General features: G+C 30.8%; 1 protein-coding gene across 4 annotated transcripts; it reads right to left on the minus strand.

Moving 5' to 3' along the window:
• Positions 1-5,136: 5,136 nt before the first annotated feature.
• Positions 5,137-12,200, minus strand: LOC114400591. Of its 4 annotated transcripts, none has more exons than XM_028363105.1 (7): positions 12,094-12,200; positions 11,534-11,616; positions 10,255-10,360; positions 7,553-7,774; positions 6,048-6,539; positions 5,570-5,826; positions 5,137-5,409 (listed from the first exon to the last, which is right to left on the minus strand). In XM_028363105.1, exons 2-6 carry the CDS (start codon positions 11,579-11,581, stop codon positions 5,603-5,605), a joined length of 1,092 nt encoding a protein of 363 aa, XP_028218906.1. In that variant the 5' UTR covers positions 11,582-11,616; positions 12,094-12,200; the 3' UTR covers positions 5,137-5,409; positions 5,570-5,602. The 4 variants fall into 4 exon arrangements, with proteins under 4 accessions (XP_028218906.1, XP_028218905.1, XP_028218908.1 ...); XM_028363104.1 differs by lacking the exon at positions 12,094-12,200 and adding an exon at positions 11,967-12,086; XM_028363107.1 differs by lacking the exon at positions 12,094-12,200 and having other exon boundaries at positions 5,570-5,664; positions 5,752-5,826; positions 11,534-12,086.
• Positions 12,201-16,234: the final 4,034 nt, after the last annotated feature.

The following is a 16,234-nucleotide window of genomic DNA, read 5'->3' on the forward strand; positions in this document are numbered from 1 at the left end:
ACAAAAAAGTATAACGATTGATTAAAGAAGAATTCCTTTCTGTAAAGCAGGAAAGGAAAGGGAAAAAAATCAAAAAGAAGAATTCCTTTCAGCGAAGCTGTAGAGGGAGAAAAAAAAATCAAAAGATAAGTTGTGTTTGTGCATTTGTGTTCATTGTTTTCCAGATTATCACGCCCTCTTTGGTTTTGGTCATTCACTGCCTTTGGAATTAAACATTCATTTGACTGAGCTTCATATTTTGTATTTTTTTAGTTATCAATATGGTGTATGTTAGAACTAGTTTTGAAAAAAGATTGTGTATCAATATGGTGTATGTTAGAATTTGATAATGAAAAAATTGTATTGGTTCTGTAAAGTTTATTTCCTGATATTATAGTCGTAAATTGATTATACTCATGAGATGTGAAACGTAGGCAATGAAGTTGCACTCAATTCACAGTAGCTACATGAGATATATACACTCTTGATTGCCAAGCAAGTTATCCATTTTCTAATTTTTCTTATTTGCAATGGGAATATAAAAATTCTGGAAATGGAGTATCCAATTAAATTCGAGTCCCCCAGATTTTCACATTAATAGAACTTGTCGAGTAATAATTTGTTTATTAATTTTTTAGGCATCAATAAGAATAAATATAACCTATGTTAGTTTTGGTTGGATTATGTTGACACACTATCAGCAATTTGGAAAGAATGTGAGATGAAGAAGTTACGGATAATGATGTCTTTTTATTCGTTTGATCGGAGAAAAAGCGAACAAAATAGACAAGAATTAACTTCTAAAACTAAAATTCAAACTTTTCTTTCCTCTTAGTTTTTTTCCAATTTAAATGTCAAACTTATGTCTTTCCTCTCACATTCTTTCCTCATATTAGGGTTTATTTGTTTTACATCTGGAATCAATTTTCCTTGCAACGTCATGCAATTCAATATTTTTTTTTAAAATGAAGATTCATTTGAACACATTTTAAATGAGTTTAATTTTATACACCATTATCAACTAAAAAAATATGTATAATTTTTAAAATAATTATTATATAAATCAATAAAAATATCATACATAATTAGATGAAATTGAAAAAGAAAAGTTTTACATTATCCATTAGGATTTTAATTAAATTCTTCAATTATATTAATCAATTCAAAATTAATTCAATCAAAGTAGTTGAAGGGAATGAGTTGACACTATTAACAAGACATGCCACAAATCAAACTGACTAAACCTCGTATTGCATATTTTTTAGTATATAGTAAACATAAACGTAAAACATAAATATAACATGTGAAAGGTTATAATTAACATAAAACTGAGATATGATAGTAAATACGACCTAAGTTAGTTGTCAAGTCACCTTCAAACATCATCCATGCAACTTAGTTGCTGACAAAACTAGGTTGGGACACTTGCAATACAAAATTGACATAGCAAGAGTTTAACAAATTTTGCATCCGAGATAGGATGAATCAAAGACATTTGCGGGAAGTCTTGTTTCTGCCTTTTGAACATTTGAAGCAAGTTCTAATTTAGTATTATTTCCTAGAAAAATCTTGTTAGTCGATTCTAAAGGAAGATGGCTTTGATAATGTGACACTGATGAAAAGATTTGGTAATTTTATTGCATGATCAACTGCAGTTTTAAACCTTCTTAAAGTCTATTAGTGTGTGACTAACCCAATAATAAAAGTTTTATAAAGGAACTAAGGTAGACTACCATGAGACAACCTCATTTCACAATTTAGGTTGCTCCTATTTCAATCGTCGCTACTATGAGAATTGCTTTTGCTTTCTTTTTCTATGACTACTAAGATGTTTCAGTTCACCAAGTTATCTCTTGTCTGTTCGTGGCTTCAATAGCAGTTTGAAATGTTGACCTATATCAGGAATCATCGAATCTACACTTATTTTCAACTCCTCAAAGCATTTCATCACTTACTATGTTACACCCGTTATCTCAATATGCATATTTATATAATAAAATACATGAAAAATGCAAAATTACATAAAACGATTTTATTCAATGAACATAAAGGAGCTCACTTGGATAAAAGGTTCACATTCACGTTAATTATCAAATTACAAACTTATCAATTAAGGGTATGAAAACATCTCTGACTTAAAATAAGGTCATCCAAAACTCCAGACAATGAACTAAAGACTCAACACGTGAAACAAAATGATAAAAACTACATGTCCCGAACGTCATGCAATTAATACAGAAACTCATGCCCTAATGTCACATCCTATCAGAACATTGTGTCTCAACGTTCTCTAGCATGAGATTCTCTATAGTCATCCATCTGACCATTTGCTTCCATGAAAACAAGGTTCAAGATCATCACAGGATCCAAACACAAACAACACACATGGAGTGAATTATCACATTCCTAACTAATAGATAGAAATAGGACAATGTATAGATATACATATCATATAAATAAAATACAACTTACTTAAACACAACTCACGTCATTCCACCAATTATCTCGTAACATCACATCTCAACATAACACGTCTCACATATTTTCACATCATTCACGTACTCAATGATCAAAACACAATATCAATCAACCAATCAATAGCAATCAATACACAAGTATTATGCAACATATATACTAAGATTCAATCTTATATGCAATGTGATACCATGTCAGTGAAAAACATTGTCGGATCCCCAAAAGTACATGACAAGACATACCACACACTAGTAAGTCAGGTCACTCTCAATAGGTAAAATAATAGGGAGACCATTCAGGGTCACATTATGTTTGAGAGAATGTTTCAACCATGTGGGATCGACACAGGCTTAAAGGAGCACTTAAACCGAGTGTATTTACCCCCAAGGCCTATACTTTGAAGAGTTCGTTAGGGTCTCTCCCTCCTGATTCAAGTCAAACCTAGAAAACATTTAACACACAGACTTTGTCTATGAACTATACAAAACACACGACTCCTCAATTGTTCTCAAAATAATTTTAACTCATCATGCCTCAAAGTGATTCAACTCGTCAGGTTTCCATAGAGGATCCTATCACAATACTCGTCGCGCATTAACTTGTTTTCCTTAAAGGGTCTTACAGTCGTGTGATTGTACGGTTCATAACTCACAACGCAATGCACACAACATCTCAATACACGTGTGATCTCATAATTTAACACACATTCAACTTGTCACTTAAACAGTTCATCACACTTTCATAATCCCAAGACATCACATGATTACGTTTCATGCGTCATATGCACATCACACATTAATAATATTAATATGTTATGTTCAAATGACTAATCATCTCATTAAAATAGGCATTTAAAATCATATATGCCCCAGAGTTTGAACTATGCAATACACATAATTACTCAATTATTTTCAAAATCATTTTAACTTATCGTGCTTTAAAGTGATTAGACTTGTTGGGTTCCCATAGTGGAACCCATCATAAAACTTTTGCGCATTAACTCATTCCTCTTAAAGGGTCTTACAATTGTATGATTGTATAGTCCATAACTCACAACTCAATGCATACAAAATCTCAATGCATATGTATCTTACAATTCAACACATACTCAATTTATCGCATATACTCAATCTCAATCACAATGTTATAATCTCTACACAACATGTTATCACACCTCATGAATCATATGCATATCACACAATATTAATATTTACATGGCACAAAACATTTATATATATTAAATTGAACTATATTATTTTCAATTAAAAAGAGTTAATAAATAATTGGCTTAATTGCAAATTTTGTTACCTTATTTTGCCAATTACACTAAATCGGTCCCCCTATTTTGGTCTTTAAAATAAGAAGCGCATTCTTTTACCACTACAGCCAAGTGCTCATTTGAATATTTAGTGCAAAATATAGTATTAATATAAGTTTTATACGAAAAAAGTTCAAAATTTAAATTTTATTCTTTTTTAATTTATTATATTCTTATATATTATCTTTTAAAATATAATATATAATATTAAATTTTATTTTTACATAAATTATAATATGTATATTTATATAAATTTTATCTTTCTAGTCTGGTTAACGTTTAAAATTTAACAGTCAACGATTAAAATGAGCTCTAAGGACTAAGATAGTGTATCTTGAAAGATAGGGGGACTTATAGTGAATTAAAAAATAAGGGGGATCAATTTAGTGTAATAGACAAAATAAGGGGATAAATTTTACATTTAAGCCTAAATAATTAAACTAAAAATGCATTAAAATTATTTATTGTTGAATCTTAATATATTAATTTTCGTTAATTTAATTTTATCATTTGAACTATAGATTCCCAATTTATTTTAACAATTTATATACATATATATATACATGTGTTATAATCATCAACACACAATAATCTTATGAGACCAAAACATGACATTAACATTTCCAAAATCTAATTCAATTTTGGGAAAGAAAAAAAAAAGAAGAAAAAAATTTAGAAAGTAAAAAGAATATAAAAGCATATCGTAATTATAAAAACTGATCTAGTACATCTCTACTTATAACTAGGGTATTCTTATTCTATTATTTACTCTATTTTATTATTTTATAAAAATAAACTTTATTTTACTCTTTCATTAAATAAATAACTATTAAAACATTCATTTATTTTTTAAAATATTATTTTACTCTATTTATTTTTTGGTATCATGAAACTCTTATTTTAATTAACAAAACTTATTTTCTTTCATTTATTTAATTTTAAAAACTCTTTTAATTTTAAATAAAAGTCTTTTTAATTTATTTTATAAAAAACGGAATGTTACATACTATACCCTTGTTCGTCTCTAGGTGCCTATGTATCCACATATGTTATAAATTTATTAACTTTTACAATTACTACTTTAAAATTCATGTCAAGAGTAATTTCTGATTAATTCACAATATAAAATAAACTATTTTATATTATTGATGTATAACCATTCAACTTCATAAAATACTAAAGGGCTAAAAGTCTATATTCAATAGGTGCCTGGCCCCATGATGGTCCATTCTCAGCCAAGTTCTTGTTAAAATTTGACATTTTATCCTTGGACTATTGGGCCTTTTTTATTTAAAAAAATCAGACTAGTTTTAGCAGAGTCAACCAGGTATTTTCCTAGAAAACAAATTTTATGCAGTATAATCTCGGACAAAAAACAAAACACAATTATATTAATTCTAGTATCAACACAATGAAGAATAAGCATATTACAAAAGGCCAAACACACAAGGGAAAAAAAGATTATTATTTATTTGCACCAAGTCTTTCCCTTCTATGCAAGCATTCCAACTTTCATTTCCCATCACCAAGAATGAGATGAGTGCACTTTCTACACACCAATGCATATGTTCATCCAACAGTTAAAATTTCAAAACCTCTAAAGTTTTATGTACAACATTTTAAGCATTTTGTTCAACCTGCAGACAAAATAAACAATTATCAGCTCTGTAGCTAAAACAGTAATATTTGTCACTAGGCGTGCAACAAAATTAAAAACTCTAGCTTGATTTAATAGCAAATTTTGCACATTTATGGTAGTTTCTGAACAACTTGATCCTTGACAATAGAAGAACACACCTGAAAGTTCGATGACTAAATGGTATCAACTATTCACTCACTCCCAAAGTCTTCATAACTCAAGCCTTCTGATATGGAGTCCAGCCTATTATTGTCTATTTTAAAATAAAGACAACAAATGATATTAGCATTGAGGCACAAAACAACAGAATACAGGTGAGGTGAGTGAGATTGTCTCTTACCCTGTTCTCCTCTGTCAAGGAAGTTCTCATTATCCGTAGCTAGGAAGGGTGACCTAGAATAGGTCTCCAGTATATCTGTCAAATAAGAAGCTAAACTATTGGTGCTAATGATTTATTCAAATTATATCATGAAAAATGGATTGAAACTGAAAAATCAACATGAAACAAAGCTTTGCTTGCATTTTACTCATCACCATCAGCAAAGATGCACTTCCACTGACAGGAGCAGTAGTATACAATGCATGATTGCATGCAGATGCACACAAGGACCCACACAAACATGAGAGAAGACATACCAGAACTCTGAGAAAAATCAGCAGTCAGATCTGAAAGGCTAAAATTTCTGGGAATCTGCCCCAGAAATCCAAATGAAGAAGTGTCTGGATCTAGGACCACCTCATTCAGAGAATGTGAGTTGGACTCAACATTAGTGAATGATGTGACTGAAGCACCACCAATAGTTGGGCGTGTCTCCAGGACATTTCCATCAGTACCAAACATGTAAGGAGAACAACCAGAATATCCAGGCTCAGATTTGATCATTCCACCACCATTGATTCCTTGTATCAGACCCATGTTTGCGCTTTGAGCAGAAAGCATGCTAGAAGGGCCATTAATCCTATTACCATGAGCAGACATATCAACTGCAGCATGCATACTTGTATGTAGTGATGACCCGCCATTATTAAACACATTAGATAATCTGGAATCAACATGATGTTGCATATTTTCTGGCTTCAAACTTGTTTGGGTTCGGTCTGCAGTGTAGCATGCTGGATTCTCAGGTACTGTAACATAAAGAGATATTTGATGTCAAATTAAAAAAATGGACAGAATCAAACATTCGATAACATGTATATAATAACAAAGCAGGTTACTTTGTCACTTTCATCTGTTTATTTCCTCAATCACTATAGAACAGTAAAATCTGTATTTTGAATATTTACAATGACTAAAGTTAAAAAGAGAATAAATGCAGAAACAGTCATAAAAGTCTCTATCATATTCCAGGAAATTCATGCTCTGTAATGACAGACACCAACTCTACTCCTACACACATGTCCAACCTACTATAAAATCCGTATATACCTCCCTGTAAGCCTTTTGCTTTCTTAACCTAAACTCCATCTACTCGTAAGCCTCCAACAACCACAATCCCCAGCCAATCAATATCATCAACAAACCATCTCCACTAACCAATCCCAGCACCTGAATGCATCATCCACCTTCAGTCCTTAACCAAAAAGCCTAAAACTCCAGAGAACCATGTCCCTGTTCTTCACTTACAACAAAGAATTTCCCCCTAAAGTCTCCAAACTAACAAAGAAACCCAGAATTGGTGGTTCTTAGTCAGTTCTACATCAGGTGCAATCTACCTTAATTATCTTTCTTTCATAGTTATCTATATTCTTAGTAATTAGAAACAAATATTGTTACCACTAAACCAACTTCTCAACTTGCAATATAGATGAATGGAAATGCTAACAAGACAAGAAAAACTAGAATATATTTGACTAGAGAACTAACTTTAAAAGATATTCAACTTTTACTTCTTCAAGTTTGAAACAAGTAGTAAATGACAAAATCCAACAATTTTTTTTCCAATTTAACCCCATATTTGTCAAGCCTTAAAAGCAACCAGGACATAACACGTTAGGAAAGTAACGGGAGTTGCATCTAAGTGTGAGAAAGAGACCATATGAGCCCATGAAATGGCAAGCGAGAAAAAAGACTTCAACTGAACAAAACAATCTATAGCAAAAAAGGATGGTAAAAACATTCAGAGAGATAATAGACTTACTTGCAGGGATATGTGACCCATTAGAGCTAGGTAGTGATGACACTGCAGGGATATGTGACCCGTTAGATGTAGGTAGTGATGCAACAGTACTTGAGTGTAACTGCATTAATTGCACTTGCTGATCCAGCAATTTGTTGAATTGCATTATTTGCTGCTTCAAAACCAATCTTGCATAATAAGCCTTGAAGAATTCTTCATTTTCTTCTTCAAGCTTTTGCCAAACTGAAAAAATGAGGGGGGAAAAAGAAAAAGAAACTTAAAATAGAGAACTAAATGATAGATGCAAGGTGACAGTTGCTCTTTTACACCAATGCCCAATAAGCAGGACTAAATAGCAATTTTAACAGCAACTATCAATTACCAAATCTTACTCAAATCCCCAAGTTCAGTACTATGTTAAGAATCAAAACTATCACGGCTTTTATAAGAAAAGAAACAGAAAATGCACTGCATGGATATACATTAGCATGGGTGAAATGATACTACTAATTGAAGCAGCAACTAAACAAGCAATCACATGAAGTTACATATCACAAACTTCTAAGTTTTGGCTTATTTTATCATTACTTTAATTATCTTCCCTGTAAGAGATCTCTAAATATTAAACCATAGCAAATGTAAATTAATAACAGACAGAATAAAAGACACCATTTTGTTAAAATCATGATCTAGATCATAAGATTGCAGGATCTTTCAATCCTGCTACCTTGTCCCTATCTGGATTGCACCTAAAATCATAAGTTCATAGGATCATAGTGAGATTGTAGAGAGATCGTATTGAGATCATGCAAGTTTGTCAATCCTGCAATTGCTGGTTTTCAGGTTGGGTTGCACAACCCGGTTCACATAAACCTTGATTTTTATCCTTTATGTGCCCTAATATGTGACTCTTCATTTGCTAAACAGAACCCAACTCTCATTCAAGCCTCTCTCGCTGCACCAAGCTCTTTGCAGGTTGCACATCTCTCTCACACATCTCTATGGTTTTGAAATCCCATCCCCATCTCTCTCAACCTTCTCTTCTGCTGTCTCACTGATTCCCAGTGGCCTACACAACTTTGCACATCTCTAGTTATAGTATAAATGTATAATTTTACATTTTGGTAGGATTGTACGATCCTTGTTACAATCCTACGTTTTGCAATCTTGCAACCCCCTCTGGCTCCTAAATAGGATCTCAATCTTGACAACATTACTCGAAACCAATAATAGGAGTGTTATAATAAGAAAAAATGAATTGGAAACTTTTCTGATAGTTCAGGAATCAGAACTCTAAAGGTGTCTTATACAGGCATGCTCTTTTAGCTTATTGATATAATTTAGTAGAAAAAGCAAACGAGCTAATTTCTACCATAGTTGTAGCGGCACGATCGCTGAATCATGTCGCAAAGCAGCTGGAGCATGCTACAAAAATTGAATAGCGTCACGGATAGAATATAAATAACCAATAAAATTCCCATTGGCAGAGCAAGACAAGGTTGAAAACAATTAAGTGAAGGGGGCAATCTTTAGGGTGAAAAAAGTATATAGAAAGTATTGAAGTTTAACCCTGTTGAATGGCCTAAGCTTCCATTTAGCTCAATCATAGTTATCAATCTTGAATTGCAGCACAGAGTGAGTGAGCCCAAAAACACTATAGTGGGATTGAAATAGCAGGGTGGCAGCTATACTAAAGTTTATTTTATACATACAAGGTTAAGTAAATAAATAATGGTCCCATTCAGATTCTCAAACACCTAACCATGGGACTTTATTGGAAATTTATCATTCCTAAGTCATTTTAACAGAAATCTAAATATCATAATTCATAAATAGAATGGAAAAACTTAATAAACAATCCAGAACAACAGTTATACCCTAACAAAAATATGTCCCCTTTACAAATTCTAACTATCATGTCCTTTGACATTTTTGCACAAAACAATTCCAAAAACTAGTGGTTTGAAAACTGCTGACTTAAAAGGTAGCAATACAACAATGGATGATACAAAAATCTCAAGAACTGCCAATGTAACCATATGAACCAGAACACCAGCATCATCACCAATGCTCCTGAGTCCTAAGAAAATTTTATGAGAGGGGAAACATTTTGGTTGTTTATTACACTGCACGCCATAAACTCACAACTCCATTATTAAGAACAAGCAATGTGAAAAAGCCTCTAAGAATTTTATAAAACTTAAGACAGAACCTGAATGTCTTCATTTTCTAAAAGATATAAGAGAAAACATTACTATCGTAAAAAGAGAAAAATACAACTGAAGTGAGGATAAGATTTCCAGCATACGAGAAAGGGATGTTCCCTTTTAAAATGTCAAAACATAACAGAGAAGTAAGCATAATCCCGTCATGACATATGTATTGGCAACGAGATTCCTTTCAAAGTGATGCTAACAATTCCAACCATTAAAAAAACATCATTAAATTCTCATTTGGATAGCTATACTATAGCTAGGTGTCAGAATTCAAACCTTAATCAGATTTCAGGAAGCCAAGTTCTGAGAAAAGCAAGGTTGACAATCATGATTATAAAAGCAAAACATCCACAGAGAAATGAAAAATATCACAAAAGTAAATCAATTACAATTTTTAATCATGTTAGATACTGTATAACACATCAAAAGAGTCTGACCAAGTGAAGTTGGAGTAAAATACAAATGAAGAAAAAAAATGTCAGTGGCAGAGAAAAAAGTTTTCTTTACCTAGTTCAGTGAAACCAGGCTCTATTTTTGCTTGAGCTAATAGTGTTTCCACAACTTCTTTCTGGCTCATATACAGTTGTAGACATCGTTCTATGAGATTTTGCACCTGCAACAAGACAAGTAAACCAAACAGAAATTATGATCAGCAACTCTGGTAGATGTAAGATGAACTGAACAGTATAGGGAATAGTGACGAGATTTAACAGAGGGAGATGGGGAAGATTTGAAGACAGGGCAAACAGAACAACTCAAAAGTGATGGCTTCAATTTGAAAAGACTCTAAACATCTCCCTCCGTCCCTAACTATAAGACTCTTTCAACTAATTCACGCCCTTTAAGAAAAGTAGTTAGTTTAGTTAATCACATTAAATTTGTCAATTATTTGTACCATCATTACAAGATTACCCTTTTTTATTTCTCTATCCACTTAATTGTTTCTTATTAATGTTTGGAGAGAGAATAACTAAGTAAGGATATGTAGGAAAAAAATAATTAATGCATCTAGAAATTAGAAAAGGATCTTATAAAAAGGGACAAATAAATTTCTGAAAAGGGTTTTATAATTAGGGAGGGAGGGAGTAATAGCCTAGAAAGAATAAGTCCCCAATCCATACATATGACATATTTCCAAAACCCTAAACTGATAACACCATAAGAGAAATGTTAGGGTCACACTCTTTTGAGCACACTCTCTATCATTGGTTGAAATTTATTGAAAATCACAAAATTCAGTGGATCTCATATCTTATTTAATGACTCTCTCTCCTAATTTTCTAATTTTCAATACATTTTAACCAATAAGGGAGAGTGTGTATGGAGGAGTGTGTTGCTAGCACTTCTCAACACGTTAATAATGATATCCTGTTAGTCTTCAATAATGAAAATGACTCTCAAAATGAATGTAAGAAGAAAGCATGAAAAGATAACTATTCAGTTCGTTCCCGCAGTCAACAAAAAATATTACATGCTAAAGAAACATGAAGAAAGAATTTATCACATATTCACGTCAAGGTTTTAAAAAATGGTCCATGAACACGATTTTGGCCGCAAAGTCAAGGTTTTTGGGGGTGTTGGCGGCCGCAGTTGTCTGCAATCTCCCCCAATATAAGGAACTCAACAAAACCGACTGTGTGACCGCAATTTAAAACCTTGTTTACATGCAAGGGGAGTGCATCAAACGTCTATAGTAATCCCTAAACAAGTTTGCCCTAGACAGCAAGTTACTAACAAAAACATCATATCCCCAGAATCCACAACAGAGAGTGAGATCCCAACTTACCAGCTGGATATCTTGACGGGAAACCCGTCTCACGGATCCACTCGACATATCAAAAGCTCCCAAATCACTCTGTTAACAACTATCTGAAAACATAACAACACAGGAAAATACATTAGTAACAGCCATTCACTGCACTGCTTTTGTTTCACTGCAAAACAAAACTACCACAACAGAAAAAGAAGTAAAATTCTCACGACACTTCAGCCACATACACACAACAGAACCATAATAATTAACAGCAAACAAAGGATATAAGCGGCGCTTGAAAATCGAAGATTCCTAATTCCCTAACGAAACAATACAAACAAACTACAAAAAAGATAAAAAAAAATAAAAAGCAAAAAATCGAAGCTTTAGTGGAAAAGGTTGGATCAACGAAAAGAAAAAAAGATAAAGACGCGTGAGGAAGCAATAAAGTTGGGGGATAAGGAACCCTATGATCAGAATCAGAAAACGCGAGAGAAGATGAAAATCAAAGAATCCATGCATGTGTGGTGAAGCGAAATTGGAGGGAAAAGTAGTTGCAGTTGTAATTGAGAGATTAGGGATTTGAAGTTGACCTTCAATGGAGAAAAAATAAAAAAAGTGACGAGGAAAGAGAGAAGTGGCTGTGGGTTAATTTTACGCTACACCAACTTGTTACAGTGGCGCAGGTATATTCCACCACGTAGTCTTACATTTTTCTGGATGACGAATTTACCCCTACCATGGAAACAAATTCCAGGTTATGTTGAACACAGCACGTGACGTTAATCTGCCAAATTTTACATTCCAATATTATGGACTTTATTCTGCAAGTGATTAAGTTAGATGTTATAACTAGAAGTATTATCTTATTTTAAAATAGGTCCTTATTCTACTGAGATAGAATTAGTTAGATGTTAAATAAAAAATCTTAAATACTTATGTTTAAATAAATAAAAAATACTTCCTTCATTCCATAATAATAATATTTGGCTTATTAGATTCTTTTATACATGCTAGAAAAAGTTAACAACCACATAAAGAAAAATAAGAATTTTATAAATTAAGTTTTTTATCATAAATTTTTATTATTTATCGTTAATATTATGAGGAATGAGTAGAAAAAAATAATTAAGATATAATAAAAAGTTAAAATTATAATTATTTTAATATTTTTTTCGTATATGATAATTATTATGGGAGGAAGGGAATAAGATAAATGAAAATAAGAAAAGAAAAATAGGTGAGTAGAAAAAAGAAATATAGAATAGTCTCAAATAACGAGCTAATTAATGAAGTCCGTGAATATATGCTTTTAAAAAACGGTGGAGATTGGATTGAAACAGAACACGAATTGTGAGTTTATTCAACAGTGTAAGATAGACATAAGTGCCAACTAATTAATAGCAAGTGTCGTCTAGTTGAGAGTTAGAAACTGATGCAAAATTGATTATAAGTTGCACAAATCGATTATGAGCGAGGTCAATACAAAACAAAATGTAATTAAGTAGAGTCGTTATACATTTTTAGTCATTTTTGTGTGAAAATAAATTTGAGTAAAATCCAGGGGCAAAATTAAACTTTTTCTCCCCTTTAACTTCTTGAAAGAGAATGTTCCATAGAAACTTCCGTGTTCTCATATTCCTGATCATGACCTTAATTGAAAGTTCTCAAGCTAACAACAAGCATGTAATTAAGATGTATAGAAGACAAAATTGATATAGAAAGCCTACGTATTAACAGCAATAAGAGCATTAGATACATCAATAATAACTCAAATCAGAATATAAATTAACCTACTGATTCTGGACGAATGTTAAAATTAAAATTGACATTAATTAAAATAAAATAATACATGTGGAAACATTTATTCATGTGAAGCGTAATTATGAGTGATACATTTGTCAAAAGCAGCTTTAATCCGTGTTTGGTTAAGTGACTGCTTTAAAAAATCCATACCCCTCCTTCATCCTATAATAATTATCATTTAACTAAAATTGTTATTTTTTTAATCCATTTATTAGTTTTATTTATCTGTATAAAATAATTTAGAATAATAATTATAATGGAAAAAAAACATATTATTTTTATGGTGAAAGAAAAGTCATGATGGCCCATTTTAATGTTTTCATATAAAAAAATGCATGTTGGATTGGTTCATCCTGAAACCAAACATGTTATAAATCAATTAAGTAATTTCAATAACTTATTTTACACTGTTTAAAAAATAAAATAAAAATTATGAAAAGCTTTGACCTTATAATTTATAATGCAAAGAGAATTTTAAAAGATGTATTCTTTTTTAAAATAAAATAATGATGATTGGTTTTTATTTTATTATTTTAACACCAATTTTTACTGCAAAACAAATTTTGTATATAAAGCCCAACAAAGTAAAACCCAAACAAATGGGAGCCCAAAGCCCTCTTCAACCAATGGAAGAACGATTCATGCAGCTTGGCATATGGGTTAAGGGAATTGTTGTGATTTTTGTTGTCACTGTCACAAGAGAGATTGAAGAACATAAAAGATATTTATCATAACAAGCATAGGCTGCATAGCAATTCATGAAGATCAATGCAATCACATGACCGTACAATAACGCAAAGTAAGAAATACCAATTGGGGAGATTTCTTCCACAAATTTCACTGCTTTCCCTTTTTCAAAAGGACAAATTCTATGTACCTTCAAATTTGGAAGGTTTTCAAAACTCTTTCTATGTAAACCAATAGTAATATGACATGTGTTTGGTAATTAGTCATCACATAACTTTGTTTAAATTATTCTTTTAGTTTAAGTTGACTCTCATGTTTTGTAAAATCTCAGAAGAATATTGAAATTACATGATGAACCTTTCATTGACCGTTGATTGAATCCTAAACATATAAACTATGTTGGTACATAATCATTTCATGCTTGACATGAAGTCAAATTCATTGATGGTGAGTCACTTGGGAGCGGAAATTATAATTATTAACTTCTAAAAATCACTTTTGAAACATAATAAATAACGAAACGTAAAATTAAACACGCTTTTAACCCATTGAAGAGCTAAGAAACGTAAAACTAAACACGTTTTTAACCCATTGAAGAGCTAACATTGCTTCATATAGCAACAACTCTTGCCTATCAAGTTGGCATAAGATTCAAGAGAATTAAATATAGTAAGTTTTAAGAAAAGAAAACTTGAGAAATAAATTACATAAAATAATGAATTAAAATATATTTTTTATCCTCATAAATTAATTTAAAATGTATCATTTTTTTTATTCAAATATAAGTTGGGATAAATTCGAAAACATAACTAATATAATTATGACATTTTTTTACATCAATTATGAATATAACTAAGGTAAAATATGACTTCTTTTTTTACATAATTTTACATATATTGATGTAAAAAACCAATGTCCACAAGTTCAAATGTTTCAACCTTAATCAAGACAAAAAAAAATGATACATTTCAACCTTTTGAAGACAAACATTTTCATATTTATAAGGATAAAAAATATTTTAAGAGACAGATTTTGAAAAAAAAAAAGTAAAAATATTTTTCATTTTTAATAAATATTTTCTAGTTTGATAAATTTTTAAAATAATAATAATTCAATATATATTTTATGTTCTAATATTTTATTTATTTTTCAAATATTATATAATTCTCTTAAAAAACATCTTTAATTTCCTTATCAAAACTTAGGCTACAATACGTATCCTTAAGTAAGCGCGTTAAGTCATGACATTTTGCCAAGTTGTCTATTCCATTTCTACTCTTATCCAAAATCACATTTTAGCACATTTTTCAAGAAAAAATTATGCTATTTAAATAAAATTTGAAGTATGCATGATATTTAGTTAGACAAACAATGGTGTTAGGCTATCTATAGACTACACTATAGCTAATAGAATGAGGCATTTGACCAACAACATTCTTTTCGTTGTTAGATAACATTTAAGTTTTATGTAAAGATGTTAATTATAGTAATTGGTTAACAGTAGAACCACTTAAACAAATTTGACGATAGTTCACACTAACAAGCGACGTTACGATTTAGTCGTTGGAAACTGTTGCAGGGTGATTTCATTTCAAAACGAATTTTCTTATGTACAGCTTTTATTAAATATAGAGTTTCTTAAACAGATACTTTTAGAAAGAAAAAAAATTACCGTTTCTTTTTTCTTATCCTTAGAAATGAAAGACAAAAATTTATCATAACGTCATACTCAATGAGTTAAATCCTCTTTATAATGTATACGTCGTATGAGTGTCTGCAAAACATTCATTGCAAAGTTTTTAATTTCATCCAAATTCTGGTAAATATTAAGGGACAATGGATACACTTTACCTAAAAGGGATTTTCTTATTTCTCAAACCTAAGACTTAAATTTAATTCATTTATCTTATACCAGTATAGTTTAATATTTTTAAAAGTTTGAGTTAATTTAAACAATAAATTTAATTAGAATGCATTAATAGTATACAAGTTTTTTTGCACTTTTATTGAAAAAAATTGTTACATTGACAGTGCATAAAAATTATAATCTTAAAAACTTACATTGTAATAAGATTTTTACAAAATTTAAAAATCTATTTCTAAATAGACCATAATTTTTTAATGTATTATTTTCAATATAATACATTAAAAATTCAATACTATTACAACCGTAATAATAATTAGTACTACAAAGAAAATACTTTTTGATATAAAAAATTACAACGTTTCTGAAAAATCAAT

This window comes from Glycine soja, chromosome 19, assembly GCF_004193775.1.
Source record: "Glycine soja cultivar W05 chromosome 19, ASM419377v2, whole genome shotgun sequence".
NCBI lineage: Eukaryota > Viridiplantae > Streptophyta > Magnoliopsida > Fabales > Fabaceae > Glycine > Glycine soja.